General features: G+C 48.2%; 1 protein-coding gene across 2 annotated transcripts; it reads left to right on the top strand.

Moving 5' to 3' along the window:
* Window positions 1-201: 201 nt before the first annotated feature.
* Window positions 202-19,491, top strand: LOC142563879 (uncharacterized). 2 transcript variants are annotated; one of them, XM_075674557.1, is made up of 4 exons: window positions 206-562; window positions 5,062-5,229; window positions 11,837-11,947; window positions 19,215-19,491. In XM_075674557.1, the coding sequence occupies exons 1-4, from the start codon at window positions 410-412 to the stop codon at window positions 19,341-19,343; spliced, it is 561 nt and encodes a 186-aa protein (XP_075530672.1). In that variant the 5' UTR covers window positions 206-409; the 3' UTR covers window positions 19,344-19,491. The 2 variants fall into 2 exon arrangements, with proteins under 2 accessions (XP_075530673.1, XP_075530672.1); XM_075674558.1 differs by lacking the exon at window positions 11,837-11,947 and having other exon boundaries at window positions 202-562.
* The last annotated feature ends 333 nt before the right edge of the window (window positions 19,492-19,824 follow it).

The raw sequence follows: 19,824 nt of genomic DNA, 5'->3' as shown, positions 1-19,824 counted from the left end.
CGATTTCGTAAAAATAAAGCACGAAAAGAGATGATTTTTTAACAGGAAGGACTGACCATCGTTGGCAATCCCAAAAGTTAATTTATTTCTAACGTCTTTTAATATTTTCTCACGTTTTCACCTGATTGGCCACAGTGCGGGAACAAATGAATTGGTTTCCCATGGTAACTATGGGAGAAAATGACCCACAGAACGAACGTTTCACCGTACAAACTGGCCCACGGAACAAAATAAGCGCGTTCTGCGAGACAGCACTCCGAAAGTGAAGGCCAATAGCGGTCATCATCATCACCGCAACACTTTTCTTCTTCGTCCGGCCACCGCAGTCCCATCGCCATCAAGAAGGTGGCGCGCCATTTTGTTGGGAGCGAACTGCGTCTGAACATTCACCGCCTAAGTACCACCCGACATGCCCGAGTTCCCCGAAATCCCTCTGCCCGGAAACGAGAGCCTCAACGAAGTTGTTCGTGACCTCCTGAGCGGGAACAAGTCGTTGTCGCAGATCCAGGTCAACAGCGACTACGTCATCACCTGGAACGGCTTCTTCAACGTCATTGAAGTGGTATGTCACAGTCGCGCTGCTTTACAGTTGACGTGCTGTTTTCTTCAATGGAGCATTTTAACCAAGCGTTTGGTTGCCGCCATTTTGAACTGTTAACGCTACCGTCTTTTTTACAACGAAGCTGTTAGCTTCTAGTTGCTTGGGATATTTTTCTGACCGCGTGAGCGGCTCTGCTCACACGAAAGAAAGGACAGCTGGAAGGTTTGTGTTCGGGTTTCCGTGTAACAGAATTATGTTTTCCGTATGTTCGAGTTACAATCCGATGCTATCCTGTCTGCAGCTTGTGCGTAAGTCGCACTTTACGCATTTTCCTGACGCACATTGCTTTCAAATATTCATTTAGTTGAATAATCCACTTTCGCTCTGGCAAGTGCCTAGAAGAATGAGGACACATGCAACACTTGCGGAGACGTGCATGCGGGCGTGGTGTACGTCGCTTGTGGTGGTGGTGTGCGATGTCGGCAACAGCTTAGCTATAATAATAATATTTGAGGTTTTACGTGCCAAAACCACTTTCTGATTATGAGGCACGCCGTAGTGGAGGACTCCGGAAATTTTGACCACCTGGGGTTCTTTAACGTGCACCTAAATCTAAGCACACGGGTGTTTTCGCATTTCGCCCCCATCGAAATGCGGCCGCCGTGGCCGGGATTCGATCCCGCGACCTCGTGCTCAGCAGCCCAACACCATAGCCACTGAGCAACCACGGCGGGTAACAGCTTAGCTGTATAGTCACTTTTACAGAGTGGAGTGGAGGCGGATTTTTTATTGCGATAACAATTATATGGACACTCCAGCCGCATTTCTGCCGTCGCCGTCGTAGTCGCCGTGAGGTTCCTTATAAGTGAAAGCGTGTGATGGTGAGCTGGCGAACGCGGTTCAATCTCACGAGCGCGAGCGAGGAATGCGGCTCGGATGCATGTCCTCTACTGTGGCGCGTGAGGCAGGGGGGTGAGGCGAGGGAGGAGGGGCGTTCTTCTCCGGCGGCTGCTCAACACCACCTAGACAAGAGGGTGTTGGCTGCTAAGGTGCATCGTTGTCCTCGCTCAGCGCTCCCTACAGAGCGGAGACAACCACGGCGTCTACTACGGCGTTGGCCGCGCGAATCGCGGACGCCGAAGTAGATGCTTTGGCGTACGCCGTAGCGCCGGTTGCCGGCGCTCGTTTGTTTTGAAAGCGACCTGCGACGTGGCCAAATTGCGCGCCCGCGCGGGCCTCGTCTTTAAAACGATCTGGGATGTTTGAAGAGTGCGCGTATTGTCGGTAGCTTCGTATGCGCTGTGCTGTCGACGTTTACTTCACGCTGAAGTGAGCCATTCATGAAGGTCAATTGACTTTCTGGTGCCGCATTCCTCAATCCAGAATTTTCACAGGGAGTTTCCGCGCTCATCCAGCGAGATGTGTTCATGTTTACCTGTGCGCGCGTGACACCGTGCTGGTTAATTTAGTTAAAACACGTTGACGGGCTATTTGTTATGAATCCATGATAGAATGTGCAAGCGCGACTGCTCAAGGACGCAGAAACGAGCAGGCACACAAAGATAGCGCTGTCTCTTTGTGTCTGTTTCTTTCTACGTCCTCATTGAGTCACGCCTACGCATTCTATCATTGTTAGTAAGCGAAATTACTAACCTTACTTCGTACAGCTATCTACTAATTTGCTATCGCAATCGGCTCTTCGCTTTTCGGGTGGAACTGCGATATGTTTAATTTGTAGCAAATAAATGTACGCGGTACTACAATCAAATTGTACGCGTGATAATGTTTGTACGGATGCGTTCGGTCTTTCATGACGCCATTATGACTGATAGGTGGGCTAGCTGGTATGAGTGCACCACGTGAAAAACAGCGAAAGAAAAAAACCCATGGATTAGAACAAGGGTTACAACCTTGTAATTGGACTTGTTTTATAAAATAAATTTACACTAGTATTCGATATCTTCTTATTCTTGTCCGTGCTTTCTGCGCTGTTTTTCACATCACGGTTTTGGCGACTGTGGTGTCGGCAGTGAGCGATGCAGCGACAGGCGGGAAAGGAACGACGATTAAAGGCTTGCGAGGCGCAGGAGCACCGAGCGGCACGGAAGAGACAGGCGGACGATAACCGAGAGAAAAAAATGGCTGAAGGCTTAGCTTGGTTAAGCCTGGAAGATTGCGAAAGCAATACCCTTGGCTGCGCCTTGGTTCGGCTGATGGTGTGGACGTGGTTGCCCTTTGTTAAACTTATGGCTATACATCATCCGACATAGCGCAAGGCAGCGCGCCGACCACTGCGAGGAGCCGAGCTGTAGCCCCATTTATCCTCCTAGCGTGACGTCACACCAGCGAGCGCCCTCTCTCGGTAGCGCCGCAGCACCGGCGCGCAAGGCCTTGCCTTCACCATCGATGCTAGAGCTGAGGCCCCGTCTCTCGGTCTGGCGTGACGTCACACCAGCGAGCAACCTCTCTCGGTAGTGCCGCAGCAGCAGCGCGCAAGGCTTCGCCTCCACCATCAATTCCGCGAGCTGGGGCCCCGTCTCTCGGTCTGGCGTGACGTCACACGGTCACGTGACGCGCAGCTGTGTAAGGAGGCGCCACGACCACGGATGGGCCGAAAGTGCGAGCAGTATTGCTTTCGCAATAGAAAAAGAGTACATTTTGATCTTCACTTCATTATATACATGCTAGAAGAAAATAACAACAACGGTAATCTCAGGTAAGGCTCGGCGTCAGGCCGCTATAGCCTCGAGAAGCCAACCTCGATCCTATGAGGCCACGCCTCCTTTTCTACGGCGCCCATCTGCGTGATGACCTTCTGGGAGTAGGCCCTCCTTGGTTGCCGGACCTGTCAAGTATGAAGGAAGAAAAAAAAAACTAGGAGGGAGTGTCACGTGGCATTGCTGAAATATAATCATAAAAAGCATAGAGTAGAAGTAGGCCATCGTCAGGTGACAAGCAAGCGGTAGCATTTGCTAGACGCGGCTGAAGCAAACTTTCGTTATGTATGAACTCCGAGATCTGGGAGCGCATCTGGCTTGTCGCGGAACCGTAATATCTGGGTTAGCATGCCCAGCTAATACATCCACTCTTGTTAAGCCTAAATGGGCCAAGAAACCGAGAACGCGATCTCGAAGCAGCGCCAGGTTGACACTAACACTTTGCACTCGAAGCATCATGACTCAAGTTTAAAGCGAATAGATGTATCTGTTTGGAACAGTAGGACAAACCAGTGGAGGACAGCAACTTGTGACTAGCATAGCCTTACCACAATCGAAGCAGTACTTTTAATGCTCTGGCAACCTTGCGGGGACTATACCTACACGGAATCCACCGCGCACATTGAGGCCTAGACGTCGGGTGAGCTGGGCTTGCCGAGGCTGGCTGAGTGACGTCATGCTACCCTCCTAGTTTTTACATTCCTCCACGCTCTCAAGGCACTGTTTGGCCCGGGGTAGCCTCTATCAACGCTGTCTTCTCGTATCTGTCCTTGCCACCAGCTTTGCGGTGTACCCTTTCTAGCCGCGCTCGGCGGCTAGGCGCCTGTCCTGTCGTTTGTGTTCTTCTTCCTGAGTCCTGGTCTTCTGCGCCTTGCCTTTACTACTTCAGGCTAGATATTGCCGTTGCCTACACGGGCTGAGGGCCGATTTCCCGCGAACCTTTCCTTTATACCGTTTGTCTCAGCTTACGTTTGCCAAGATGTTCAACAAAAAACATGCTTCAAAAACGCGGTGCAAGGTACAATTTTAACACCTCTGGTGCTAAAATTGTAAAATTGTTGTCACAGATATGACGACCAAACAACGTAGGTCGTAAAATTGTATCTTTCGCAGCGGTTTCTAATCTTCTTCTTTGTCAAACAGCTTGGATGACGTTAGCTGGGACACACTGTACTTTGAATGTCCAGGCTTTACTTTATCCCGCTACACTTTTAGGCAAAGTTACACCCTTTGGCTTGCCCCTTCTGCCACACAACAATAATCGTTATCTGCCTTGATGCGTTTCCTTTCTTTAACGCTGCGAGCCCGGTACTTTCCAGTAACGAACGGCACACGCGTTATCAGCATAGAACACTTTACACCCTTTGGAGTGCCCCTTCTGATAACGCGCGTGCCGTTCGTTACTGGAAAGTTCCGGGCTCGCAGCGTTAAAGAAAGGAAGCGCATCAAGGCCGATAACGATTATTGTTGTGTGGCAGAAGGGGCAAGCCAAAGGGTGTAACTTTGCCTAAGAGTGTACGCTTCCTTCCTCTATTTCCTTGCTCCATGTATATATTACAGAAATGACATATCGATGACGATTAATTTTGAGCAGCGAGGAGGACCACAAACTATCTCCCGAAGCCGAAATCCGACAAAGCAGTGACCACGTTAATTCGACGTCGCTTCGCACAAGGCGGTAATAGGCATGCAAGAGCCCGATGTGGGGGGCGGTACCCATGAACGGGCAATGAAATCGTCCGCATACTAGGGACGTACGGACCAGAACGGCCGATCCTGTTCGCCCCCGCTCTGTCTCGGCAGGTGCTGGCCGCCTCGCTGTTCCTGGTGGTGCACGTGATGGCGGGTGGCGACTCAACGCTTCGCTGCCTGGCCACCGTCGCGTTCGCCATGGCCGTGCAGGGCGTCCACTTCCTGCTGTGCGGCCTCTTCTCGCCCGTCGTCACCATCAGCGTCGCAACCTCGTTCTACGTGAGACACACGCCAATTGCACCCGTATTTGTGAGCGGTCGCGATCCCATGATGATGATCACGTTTTATTGGCATTGCCTTTGAAATGGGGTGGTATAACAAATATTCACCTAGCCTGGTTGATTTAAGCAGGGATGCTATACATGCTTTTCATTCTAGCATGCCTGTATACGTCTCGTAAGTCTATGTTTCCCCCCAGGTCTTCTCTGTGTGCCTTTTATCGCTACCTATACCTGTAACAGATACGCTCGTATCAATCTCTTCCTTGCTTTTCTTCCACCAATGCTCTAAACGTCTCTTGCTCATGTCGACTGATGACTGGTTGATGCTGCCGCCCACTTGAAATCCAAGCGCTTTTGGAACGTGTACGTCACCTACGGGTCTCAGCTGGGGAATCGTTTCGCATTCCGTAAGGATGGGCTGAGTGATCTCCAGATTTTTGCTGCAGCATGCGCATGCTTCATCTTGTTGGAAATATTTGCTCCGGTATGTTTTTGTCCTTAGGCAAACAGCTCGAGCCTCAAATAACAAGGCACTTCCCTTTGTGTTACCGTACAGATTGTCCCTTCTAATTTCTTTCTTCTCATTCTCGTAAATCTTCATGGTCTTTTTTGTTTCCATTTTCGCATCCAATTTGCCCTCTGTGACTGGGAAAAAGAGAGAACGCAGATTTCTTTCTGATGACTCCTGGTTGTCTAGTTACACTTTCAATTACCTTGCACTTGGTTGCCAACTTTCTTGACCTCTCCCTCCATTATGTTTCCCGCCATCGAGTAAAGCCTTGCCGTCAACTCGGGCATAGCGCTACCTATCGAATGAACAAGATACTACACTTCAATATACATGGCCTCGGAGATGAGGTGGCGCGCGTATGAAAAACAGCGCGCACCGCCCGGTGTTTGAAGCTTTGTGATAACGCTTACTTATGATACCAAGGACGACTTGCTTGTGAAACACACCTCAAATAAGTGCAGCTCTATTGGAGTGCACGTCGAGAGCACCTGGTTACAAATATTTTCGCTTATCTAACCCTGAAGTGACATTGAAAGGCCGGCGACCAATTCAGTTTAACGGTGGCGATGCCATCCACAACATTTTATTCGGACAAAGCAGGTATCCGAAAGAATATGGCCGCCGAACCAGATGAAATCCCACAGCTAATCAAACACGCTTGCCTAAAGAGCAAGGTAAAACTGACTAGTGCCCTGGGCAAATTATTAAAACGAAGAAATTTTCGCTTGCCTGGCGTGAAAGCCAGATGAACCTTATCCTAGAGCCAAAGATGGTAAGGAGAACACGAGCTCGTACAGGTCAGTTACAGTATCATCGGTGATATATAGAAGTGCCAATGGAAGCCATAAAATTAGAACTGTCGAAATGGGCGGAAACAAATGATGTGCTAGGGCAACTACAGAATGGGTTCAAACCAGGCCGAAACATCAAAGATATGTTTGTAGTGACTAAGTGCATGGAGATTTCAGTAGTTCAGAATAGACCCATATCGGTAGCATTTTTAGATATTAAGGAAGCCTACGACAACCTAGACAGGGACTTGTTATGGATTAATATTAAGTACGAGGGCATAAATGACGATTTCGTGGAACAACTGCAATGAATGTAATGAAGTGGTGGCAATTCACAGAGGACTCAAACCAGGATGTCCTCTGTCTCCCGTGTCGTTCACGTTTAATGTTAAGGAATTAAATCCGGTATTATGATCTTTATTGAACAGGCGAGTAAATACGTGTTATCAATATACGCACCATACCCATAGTCAAGCAATATAAGTACATTGGAGAATTTATATACGAAGGAAATACATACTCAAGCTTCCACCAAAATAACGTGGAAATGAAAGGGAAGCGGAATGCAGCAGTAATTAAGCAGAGCACTTTGGCGCTACAATAAGCACGATGTTGTGCGAGGAATTTAGAAAAGTGTAGCTAACAATCGTAAAGGGAAATGTGTGCTTTAAATAAGAAATATTGTCCAAGTTGGAGATTAATCAGATGGTGGTGGGCAGACTGGCTTTGGGGCTCACAATAAAACCACAAATCTATCAGTGCAGGATGACATGGGTAGTGGCTCAGCTAAGTTAGTTTTGAAGGAACACTAAAGAACGTGGCTGAAAAGAAATAGCCGGCTAGAGTGCACAAATATATGTACCTCAATTCGACACGGAATGGAGGAAGAGTTGAAGAAAGTTGGCAGCCAAGTACACGGTAACTGAAAGTGTAAGTAGGCAACCAGGAGTCATCAAAATAAAAGGGGAACAGAGAGAGTAAATTGGATGCAAAGTATGAAAACAAAAGAGCCGACTGAGATTGACAAGAACGATCGACAGGAAAGGTCAGGAGGGTAAAACTGCATAATAACGAAAATTGCACTACCTTGCTAATTGAGGGCACAGCTGGCTCCCCAAGACACGACACATACCGGGGCAAATATGCGAAATAGGATGAGGCATGTATGTGCTACAAAAAAAAAGTGAGAAAGAAAAACAGCCCAGAAAATATTTGGCACGTGGTAATGGAAAGATATTCGTCCAGCGAGACCGGTAGGGTACCTCCACCTGTCAGAAGTGTTGGGATAGAAAGAGGGTGGAAGGATATACAGCACAGCAGTCTAGATGAGGGATGTTTAGGGTATTGTTGAAAAAAAGATAGCAAGGGAGAGATTTATAGAACCGGAGCCATTGCCAGCGTAGGTAACGGTACAGCATACAGTCGGCATCAACCGAAGAATTACAAGGTTATATGCACACTGTCAAACTAAAACAAAATTTTCCTTTATGTACCAACCAATGAGATTCACTCATGTGTTGGACATCGAGTCCTTTCTCGTATTTGAACCAAATGCTTAGTATGTAAAGATCGGCTTCTGTCTCACTGGTTTCTAGATGAAACCTGAACGTCTAGGCACATTTCATAGGTGATCCTGATGCACTCCTCAGCAATAGGTAATATTTCAGCTTGAAACAAGTTGCTTTTATTTCATAATTTCCCTAGGAGTTTTCTAATTTGTATATCATTTCCATTAGTCAATTAGAGTCATTAAGCTGTGATCAATCTACGATGGACTCAGCTCCCTTTCACAGGTGATGAGCAAGTGCACTGCGTTTTTATAAGTGTAGCTTCTTCGCAATTCTTAGGTTGTCACCGACTATAGTGATAAAAGTTTTAACAACGGAAGTTAACAATGAGGCGAGAAAGACAAAGGGCTAGATGGTGATCTATGTAGTGGAATCTGGATAAATCAGTCAGGCTATGATACTATTAGTCGCCGCCCCCTTCGAAAGGGGATGCGAATAAACATCACTAGCAACATTATAATCATCATCACTGAAGTCAGGAAAAGTAATTTTCTGGATAGTGTGAAATTCTGCCATATTCTAAAATGCTGCAGTGGCGGCATTTTCAGCCAACCAGAGACGCCATACAGCTGACAAGATGGTCAGTTCTGCAATATGGTGGAATTGGAGGATGTCCACATCTCCAGTTGAATGACGGATGGAGGGATCTTTTATAATGCGAGGTTAAGTGTAGGACTTTAGCACCTGCAGACAAGTTGTGGAGCTTGACGTCCGACAGATCTGTTACGACAAAAAACAATAATCACCAAACTATACTACCGCTAATTTTCTCAGAAATTAATGATTAGGACTGGGTGAATATTTGAAATATCGAATATTAATTAAAAAAGAACATGCTATTTGTATTCGTAGTCGAAAAGGAAAAATTCTGTATATTCGATTGTTTGAAGCTAACCAACTATTACGCAGAAACTGACTGTTTAAGTCTGGGCGCTGTTTCTGTCTGCTATAAACAAAGAATCGAAACATTTGAGAATTGAAACAAGGACAAAAAGTTTCGAAGCTATCTGGAAGCAAAATAGTAAAATCAAGTACTCCTTTCAATTTCACGGTGGAGGCCTACATGACAAACGGTAAATTTTGGTTGTAGTCAGTCATTTTGTGCTTTTGGCACTGTAGTCATGTAGCAGTTTATATTGTAGGCTGTAATAAGTCGTGTTCCTCTGCAAAGAGTCATTGAGAATTTTTTGCTGTATACGCGCGCGTAAGCATCTTTTTTTGTTCTTCAACCATTCTGAATTATTTGTGAAGAGCCATTTGTTTAGCGTTTATGGAAAGTTAGTCAAGCTGCTTCCATTCATTCTTGAAAAACGTTTTAGAAACCATGCTGTAAAAATGTTGAAAGTCCATTCGTGTAGTTTTTAAGGACAATTAGTGATCTTGGGTTTAAAACGGTTGCTTTGTCCTTCACAGCCTTCTTTTTTCCAATAATCAGTACAGGCGTGATACCTCATTTTGTTGCAATAAATATTCCTGCTGTAAATATCTGCGTCTGTCGTTAGGCTATTCGATATCCGATTCGATATTCGATATTTCCTATTCGTATTCGATTAGTATTCCATAAAGATCGTATTCGCTCATCTCTAGTGATGATGATAGGTGTGGCTCTGGTTTTCTGAGCTTATGCAAATTGCGGCGCTCAAATAGGTGACCTGAGTAGACATGCCAGCGTATTCGTTTAACTCTTTTACAATAGGTGTATCTGCGTCGCGACATTTCTGCGCGAGTCCATTTTAATAGCCGCGGAACTGTACGAAAGATGTCACTTCGATATAGCCTTAAAAGGGGCTAGTTGGTATTCTAACCAAGCAGCAAAGCGCGCAGAAGCGGGAGAACTAAAAAAAGGTGGGTCAATGACGCAGGCGCCGATTTTCAAGGCAGTTTTCCAACATTGTAAACTGAGAAAATATCTGGGTAGTATAGGACACAAACAAGATGAGGGTGGCAGATGGAACCCAGACGCTTGGTTCTAGGAGGCAGAGCACACTACCCCCACTGTCTGGTAACTGAATAAATAGCACCTTGTCTTCAAGCTTTTACATAATGCTGATTAATACAGACACAGGTTTTTAACGTCTGAAGACTTGACTTAGGCGTGCCACATGCTTCATGGAGGAGGCCGGCTATGAATTAAATTAGGCCACGAGTGGCATCTCCTGGAATTGTGCGAGGTTCGCATGTGCTCGCAGTGGGATCGAGGTTTGGCAACCAAACCTCGCGACGTCGCGCTCGCAAGCGGAACGCTATAGCGGCTAAGTCACTTATAGCCGCGAGTAGAGAGAGAGCTTTGTCTTGTCCGCAAGTGTATTGCAGTTTACTGATCACCCGCAGACGTAAGCGCAAAAAGTCATATTGGTGGCGCCATCTTGTGCCACAGAGGATAACCAGATAAAACGTAGCTTCGTGGCAGCGGCCAGACCTATTATGACAAACTGCTGCTGTAAAATGACCGTCAGCCCCGTAGCTGCAGTCACGCAGTCCCGTTGTGCAGCGATAGCCGTTATGGCTTCACTCGCCTGGCCATGTTCGTGACTTGAACACCAAATCCTTTGCAGAAAAATTACAAAGAAAGCAACGTCAACATTGTGCTGCGAGCATTCGAACTTAATTACGGCCAACAGATTGATCCTGCAGTGTCATTACCTGTCAGGCGCTATGCCAATTTTAGAGCAGTGGAGAACACTGATCCTGAAGAGCGCGAGCGCTCCAGCGGCTGCATGAGTGGCTAATACCCACTCAACACATGTGTACAGGATACAGCTAGCGTTCGCGGCTTCTTCGTGTTCTGGAGCGCCACCTTCACAGTTGCGGAGGTGGTCCTAAGTTAAGATTTCTCCTTCTACATGTAATCACTATAACTCACCACATCATCTTCATTAATCATCTAGCGATCAGGTTCTCATGTTTACTGAGTGGCGCTGACGTTGTCTTGTTTTCTTTTTTTAGGGAAAGCGGGAGGCCGATTAATGTGGTAGCCGAAAAGTAAATTTGAGTCAAGCCTAGCGAATTCAAGAATACTAAGCTAAAGAGATGCTTCTGTAGAGGCCAGTCGCCAAGTCCCGATTGGTTTCAGATGAGGAAAAAAAAGCCGAGTTTTTCCACTTCGCCGAGAGGCGCAACGTTCACAAAAGAACACGACTCACACTTCCTTTGCTTCGCAAAAGGAGACTGCTTATTCGCATCCGCGAATGTTCACTCTTACAAAAACCGCACGAAACAGTCTAAACTTCACTGCTCATTATGTTTTCATAGCTGTCTCCTCACGTCTTCACGTCACAGTTGAGATATTTTTTTTTTCGACGACAAAATCCACGTAACACAACGACGCTTCTAACGCGTTGCAGTTGAACAAATTGTCACAAGATGTCGCTACTAGCCTTGCTGCTGCTGTACAACGTTTCCGGTGAGCCGGTATTCCATACACCGTAATACCGGGGTCATGCTATAGTCTTCTTCTGGGCACGAAACTCCAGCGTACGCTATATGACAGCGCTCCATGTAGCGCCCACCATAGACTTACCGCGGCGCTGGCGCAAGATTGATGCCCTTCTGCCTACGTCAGCGCCTCTGGCGCCGCCTTCCGTCCCAATATGAAACTTTCGAGGGAGTTTCATGACCATGAAGAAAGTATCGAAGGATCCTGGTAATACGTACGGACGAGTTTAAACCCTGTACTGACAAAACGGCGCCGCCGATTCCACAAGAAGTGACGCGAGGCACTCTGCGTCTGCGCAGTACGTCTCCTTCCACTTCATGGCCATGGTGTTCTACTTCGGCCCTGGATTCTGCAGCATCCTCAGCCTGCGCCTGAGCATACTCGAGTGCGCAGGAGGAATCATCGCTGGGGTACGCACTGCATGCGGCCTTCTTAGTCGCTATACGGCATGTGAACAAACCTCAGCGTGGCTGTCTAGAGTGCAGGAAGGCTGGGCTTCGGTGTTCTGCAGCGCACTCTAGCTATCGGAAGGGCCACCAGACAGGGACGTGCAGCCTACCGATAATGAGCGTGCGTTATATCGTGCAGCTTGATACCCGTGCCGCGTCAATGCCTTGCAATGGTTCGAGTATAGATCGAGATTATCAACGATAAGTGAAGGCAGATATAGCGCGAGCTCGGCGGTCACATAGCAAGACGGTACGTTATCCTACATATGGTATATGGTGCCACTAATGTTGCTTTGCCAAAAAGAAGAAGACGTAACGAAGCAGTCGTGATTCTTTGCCAGGTTACATCGTTGGTAAGCGCACTTGCAAAAGCAAAAAAGAAGCACATTTGTGCGACTTTGCGCAATCGGACCTTAACTTCAAGCTAACCTCTTCCATTTGCGCAATTGCATTTAGTATTTCAATTGCAAGTAACTAAACCAAACACTTTAGAGAACTTGCTTAAGTTGTTTTTTTGTTAAGGACGTACTTGAACACACGTTTTCGTTGCATGTACATTAGCCATATTGTTGCCTTTATTTTCCCCAAATTTTATCTCGGCGGCTCTTTAACTATTCATAAACTTTAATTATTCATAGAATCGCGTCACTATCAAACGGCGTCGCCTCACGAATCTCATGCTGCTAGCACCTTTCGAATCCTTCGAGTATAAGTCGAGCTGTCGCACCGATACGCGGCGTTCTCTCTCTTAAAATCTCGCCTCCATTAATGCGCCGGAAGCTACAGAAGGGAGCAGCCAAGTGCGCGAAGCCTCGCCCAAAAGTTGAGTGTCTGGGTGGCGAAGACGGGCTTCACGGCAAAATGCTTGCCGCGGCACCACGTGGCATGCCGCTGCCATCTCGGAGGCCACGAGTAGCAGGCGTAGCTGCGCGTAATTCTCGTGCTCAAGCCGGTAGGGTAAAAATGAAGTGACTTTATGTGTCTTTTTAGATCGCAGACATATATTGCCACGTCCAATATGCGGACCGTAGGGAAAGACGAAGATCTCGCTCATTGCAGAAGAGAAGACGAGGTCCCTGCGCGATCGTTTTTCAGTTTGCCTATGATTAAAGTGTCCTGCCCTGTCTTATCAGTTCCTGCTGCTGGTGAATCGCGACACTGGTGGAGGCACTGGGTAAATGCTTGGGACGCCTGTCAACAGCCCCACATCAAGCCTAGGACGTCTTCCGCGTGTCGAAACACCCGTTCACCGCGCCAGCCGTCGCCTACTAGGCCTAAGCCCAGAATTTGGTCCCCTACCAGGAAGTCTGCCTGTTACCACGAGTGCCCAAGTCACGGCAGACCCAGGCCCTGCACCGGTGACTCTTTTTACTCCTCTAGCTCCCATGAGCTTCCACGACAACGCCTACGAGGATGCAGAAGACTGGATCGAGGAGTACGAGTGCATAGCGAAGTATAATGAGTGGCATCCTGGACCGAAGCTATCCGATGTGTATTTCTCCCTTGAAGATTGAGCGCGCGCGTCGTTGGTAAATCGCAAGGGAATCTGGCCAAGCTGGGATGAGTTCCGCCGCCAGTTCCTCCATACGTTCGGCAGCACCGAAAGCCAAGGCCACGCGCAGCGTCTTCTCGGATCACGGATTCAAAAGCCGAATGAAACTGTTGCCATGTTCGCTAACGACACGGCTATTTTTTGTCGTCGAGCGGACCCCGATATTACAGAGGCATAAAAACTCAGCCACCTCATGAGTGGCGTAAAGAAGCGGCTGTTTGCCGGTTTTGTGCGGAGCCCGCCGACGAGCGTCGATGAATTTATTAAAGAATCGACGGCCATAGAGCGCGCGTTACACCTACGCAGCCGCCAGTATGATCCCCTGACCAGCACTGGACCGGCAAGCGCCAAAGAAGGGACGGTCACAGACGAGGGTTCCTTGCGCCTGCTTGTACGCGAAATTGTTCAAGAAGAAATTAAGAAGCTCACTGCCATGCCAAATGAGTGCACAGCTGCGTCGGTGGCTCAAGTTGTGCGCCAAGAAATAAAGCAAGCTTTTGCGGCTCCCGAGCCAAATTGCCAGGCGTGGCAGCCCAGCTACGCAGATGTCGTCTGTTGACCTCCACCTCCGATGCTGACGCCGCAGTATCACCAGCAGTCAACACCGGCATCACCTTGGTACCATAGGGAACAATCGACGCGACCACCGCTTCGCAGAAACGACATTTGGCACACAGCCGACTACAGGCCCTTGTGCTTGCACTGTGGGGAAGCGGGCCACATCTGCCGTCATCGCCCTTATCGCGTCAAAGGGTACCAAGTATTTCCATCCACTGGTTCTCGTCGGGCTTTTGACGGCAGTCGAGCGAACATCGACGCGAATTCTACGAGCTGGCAAGCCGATTCTCCTTGAAACCCGTCGCGCTCCCTTTTTCCGGGACATAGTTTCCAGCTGCAAAACGCAGTTTCACCGATGAGGCCCGAGGGCGAACTCCCAGCCCAAGCCAGGGAAACTGAAGGCTGCGACCTCAAGGGGGAAGGTTGCCACACGTTGAAGTGCCGAAACTGCCCCATTGCCGTCGAACGAGAAGCCGATACAGCCGGATGATTTGACGACAGACGAGATTGTTAGCGCCGATGTTACTGCATCAATTGACTGCCACGACGTGACGGCGCTACTAGACACTGGCGCCGACTTTTCTATCTAACTGAAAAACTGGCGGACACACAGCATGTGTGGACAGACGGACGAAGTCTGTCCACACATTAGAGGTGCTGGAGGCCAGCTACTGACACCGACTGGCAAGTGCACTGCAAGGGTCAACATAGGGGATTCGTCATTCATCGCAAATTTTGTTGTTCTCCCAGACTGCTGCAAATATGTAATCTTAGTTATGGACTGCTTGCGAGTACGGCACCGTCATCAATATATCAGAAGGTATAACATTTTCTGGGGACAAAAGTTCAGAACTACGAAGCAAGTCTTTGCGCATCATAGACGACGTGACCATATCACCGTTATCTTGCTGTCTTGTTTCCGTCAGGTGCGACACAGAGTACGATGGGGAAGGTATTGCCGAGCAGATAATTGCGCTTTTGCTCGCTCAAGGTGTTGCCACACCCAGAAGTCTCGTCACAGTAATGCACGGGCAAAAAGAAATACTGCTGACAAACTTCAAGCAATGACGACACATTGCAAAAGGTGCAGCAGTTGCTTATCTCGACGAGATGGCGGAATTCGGCGAATGTTTTCTATTAGAACAAGGAGAGCAAGACGCTCCGAAACCCTTACCTGTTCTTGACGTGAGTGCGAGCTTGTCACCAGCGGAAAGGCAGCGCCTTGTGGACCTGCTTCACCGGTTTCGCGATTGCTTCTCGTCGACATCCATAGTTGGTCAGACGCCACTGACGAAACACCGGATTATCACGGAGGAGACAGCGAGACCAATCCAACGAAACCCTTACCTTGTAACCCCAAGAGAAAGCGAAGCGATCCGAGAGCAAGTGAAGAACACGCTCGACGACGACGTTATCCAACCATCAAAAAGCCCGTGGCATCGCTGGTAGTGATAGTCAGAAAGAAAGACGGCAGCTACGTTTTTGTGTCGACTACCGTAAGCTGAACCGGGTTACAAAGAAAGACGTATACCCATTACGGCGTATCGACGATTCTCTCGACAGCCTGAGGCATGCCCGCTACTTCTCCTCGATGGACCTCAAAAGTGGCTATTGGCAAATCGAGGTTGACGAGAGAGACAGGGAAAAGACTGCTTTCGTAACGCCTGATAGGCTTTTCGAATTCAAGGTCCTGCCTTTTAGTTTATGCTCAGCTCCAGCAACTTTTCAGTGACTCATGGATATGGTTCTGTCAGGCGTGAAGTGGCAGACATGCCTAGTATACGATGACGACGTCATAGGTTTTTGGGAAACATTCGAGTACCACCTGAGACGGCTGCTGGTGGTTCTACAAACGATACGGTTCGCCGGCTTAACACTGAAAGCAGAAAAGTGTCACTTTTGATTTCGAGAAACTCCAGTTCCTAGGTCATGTTGTAAGTCATCAAGGCGTCCGCCCTGACCTCGACAAGATCACGGCTGGCGCAAAGTTTCCAAATCCAACGGACAAGAAGGCAGGGAGGCGTTTCCTATCTCTGCTCGTATTACCAAAGATTTATTGCCAATTTTTCACATAGAGCTTCATCGTTAACGCACCTTACAAGAGAAGGCGTTAACGTCGTACGGGGTGAAGGAGAACAAGCAACGTTTAATGATCCCCGATCGCGCCTACAAGCACCTCCTGTACTGGCTCACTTTGACGAGGACGCCCCTACCATGATTCATACTGACGCTAGCAACGTAGGGCTAGGTGCTGTGCTCGTGCAGTGGCAAGACTCAGCCGAGGGAGTCATTGCATACGCAAGCAAAACGTGCTGAGTCTAATTACTCAAGTACAGAAAAGGAATACCTTGTGGTGGCAGGGGCAGTTATGAAGTTTCACCCATAACTCTATGGCCATTGCTTCAGTGTTGTGAGTGATCATCACTCAATTCGCTGGCTGACGAACTTGAAGGATCCGTCCGGTCGACTAGCGCGTTGGAGCATAAGGCTCTAAGGATTCGATATGACAGTGGTTTAGAAGGCCGGACGGAAGCACTACGACGCCGACTGCCTTTCAAGGTCACCTAACGAGCAGGAAGTCACCGAAGATGACGAAGACGCTGCTTTTATAGGTGTCCTAGACACTGCCACCACTGCTCGTCAGCAGCGTGAAGACAGCGAACTGATTCCGCTTATTGATATTTTTGAAGGCCAGGTTCCAAGCGCGTCCAAACAATTTGCAAGAAGCTTGCCATCATTCTGCTTCCGTAATGATGTTCTTTACAAGAAGAACTAGTATGGAAGCGGAAGCAGCCGCCTACTTGTCAGCCCAACGTGCCCCCGTCATTAGGTCTTGCAAGCCTGCCCCGATGAACCGACATCTGGCCACCTCGGCTACATGCGAACACTGGCCCGAGTCGAAGAGAAATATTACTGGCCAAGGATTGCCACCTTTGTGAAACATTACATGCGCACGTGCCTCGATTGTCAACGACGCAAACGACCACGTATGAAAACCGCTGGGCTACTTCAACCAGTCCAAGTGCCCACGACCCCGCTTGCCCAAATCGGGATGAACCTTCTCGGACTATTCCCGACTTCCAATACCGGCAATAAGTGGCTAATATTTGCCACCGCTTATTTGACACGCTATGTAGAAACCAAGGCCCGTCTAAGCGACACCGCAGTTTAAGCAGTGCGACTCTTTATTGAACACGTGGTTCTGAGGCTCGGTACGCCAATGGTTATAATAACGGACAGAGGGACTGCCTGTACGGCTACACACCTAAAGACAGTGCTTAGCTTCAGCGGCACGGCTCACCGAAAGACCACATCATATCACCCGCAAACGAACGGCCTAACAGAATGCTTGAACAAGACTATCGCCTACATGCTGAGTATGTATGTAGACGTGGAACACAAGAATTCGGATGACATTCTACCGTACATCACATTCGCTTACAACACTGCTCATCAGGACACAACGCGAAAGACCCCATTTAGCCTTCTTCATGGCCGTGAAGCGACGACGATGCTCGATGCGATGTTGCCACATGACTGCGGTCATACAGCCACGGACGCTGAAGCTTTCTCTCAACGGGCTCAAGAAGCGAGAAAACTCGCCTGCGTCAGAATCACCCGACAACAGTACTACGATGCTCGACGCTACAATCTGCGGCACCGATACATCACATATCAGCCAGGCGACAAAGTCTGGGTTTGAAGTCCCATCCCATCCGTCGGCAAGGGCTTTCAGCAAAGCTCCTCAGGCGGTACTTTGGTCCGTACAAGGTTGTACGGCGCCTCAGCGACCTGAACTATGAAGTTATCCCTGACAGTCCTGCTTCCTCCTGGGCGAGGCAGCGTCCACCAGAAGTCGTGCACATTGTGCGCATGAAACTCTATTATCCGGAATGAAGCGCCCACACCTCGGCTGACAAATCCTCCCAGGCTAGGTGAGCATGGAGGGAGGCAAATGCCACGTCCAATATGCTGCCCGTAGAGAAAGACGAAGATCACGCGCATTGCCGAAGACGAGTTCCCTGCGGGATCGTTTTTCCGTTTGCCTGTAATTAAAGTGTCCTGCCCTGTTTTATCAGTTCCTGCTGCTCGTGAATCGTGACAGTATGTTTCACTTATCTAACTCAAAATTAGCGATTATGGATTACTGCGAATGTTCTCGGGATAACGAAATAAGCCTATAGCTGTCTCTGGGTCCAGCTCCTTGTGATGACGCTGCAGGACGACATTGCGGGAAGCGAGAGCGAGTGATTTTTAGCTGTTTTCGACACCAGATTGTAAATTCCCCGCTGTATGCAGTGCGATAAAATATTGCTCACGTGTTTATCGGAGCGTATTGTGCAAATCGGCAATGTTTTCTTAGTATGTCCCAAAAGTGATTGAGGGCCCCTTTTATAGTTCTTCCAGTATGGCTAGCTAAGTTGTCGGCTGTTTCTTAAAACGCAGTAATAACCATGTGGAGCGCTTGTATAAGTAATTTATTACAAAAGCAGGAAATAAACACCACACACTTAGAACTTTGGCTACGCATAATCCATAACATACCGCTTATTTCCCTTTGCCCATAAACAGGCAAAGGGAAATAAGCGACTTGTCCTGATCACCGATTACCATCGTGACTTGATTAGTCCAGTTAGGACACCCTGGGCACCTCGTGTAACGCCGCGCGACTAGTGGCGTGAATCTTCGAATCTTGCTTGTCTTGGTGGTCTTGCTTGTGCAGGAGGCTTTCTTCCAGGTTTCGAAAAAAAAAACCTTTGATTTACCGCGTGTTGCGCAACAGAAACCTTAATTGCTAAATTCTCAAGAGTGTGCGATTATATTGTTTGGAAACTTGGTTAGTTAACAGTAACTACATATGTAAGTAGGCGAAACATAAAAAAGTACTTTTACTTTCTACAAACGACAGCAAACAACAGTACATCGATTGCGTCCAGCTGCGTGGCACTTGCGTATTCTTGAATTTCGGCACAAGTCATTGCGACACACTGCGTACAGAAGAAGGGGATTCTGATCGGCTGTCTAGCTTACATACTTTTCGGTCTCGAGAACAGTCTCTCGCACGGTGTTTATTATATACGAAAGCGTTTCGTGACGTCATAGGCTGTCTATTTGCAGATAACAGCCGTGGTGCTGGCCGGCGTCCACCTCGTGCACGCCATCTACTGCCTCACGGGTTCGGTGACCAGACACCACAACATCAAGATGTCCGACCTGGAAGATACCTTCGCGGACCTCGTCCATTGAGATATGTGCGAGCTGTCAGTGCCTTGCGCGGGGCGTCGTCATATACTGGCCGTTCCTTTTAATTTTTTTTTATTTATACATACCGCAACTCTAAGAGGGTTATCGCAGCGCTGATGGAACATAATAAACCTGCAGTGCCTATTTTGCCCCGCTACTTTACCTGTGCATGACTTCAGCTCTCGATGGGCAGCCCATGGGTCAAAATTGCTGTGTAAGCGGCTGCATCAAATATAAGCTCGCAACTATAGCGGCGTACGGGAACTGAAATTTGAGCGAATTCGTAAGCATTCATATTTGGCTTAAAACGAAAAAGGAAAACCAAGGGCGCAAGAAAGGAAGTCCAGTGTTTGAAAGAAGACACAAGAAGGAACACAAGACAGGAAGCGCTTGTCCTGTTTTGTCTTCCTTTCTTGATTGCTTTTTTTTCCACCTTAAGTCAAATATTAGGACGTGCGAGAATGACAATTCGAATACGAATAGA

This window comes from Dermacentor variabilis, chromosome 11 (genome assembly GCF_050947875.1).
Source record: "Dermacentor variabilis isolate Ectoservices chromosome 11, ASM5094787v1, whole genome shotgun sequence".
In the NCBI taxonomy this organism is placed as follows: Eukaryota; Metazoa; Arthropoda; class Arachnida; order Ixodida; family Ixodidae; genus Dermacentor; species Dermacentor variabilis.
Note: the sequence above shows the minus strand (reverse complement) of the source record. Positions and strands in the feature narration are given on the sequence as shown.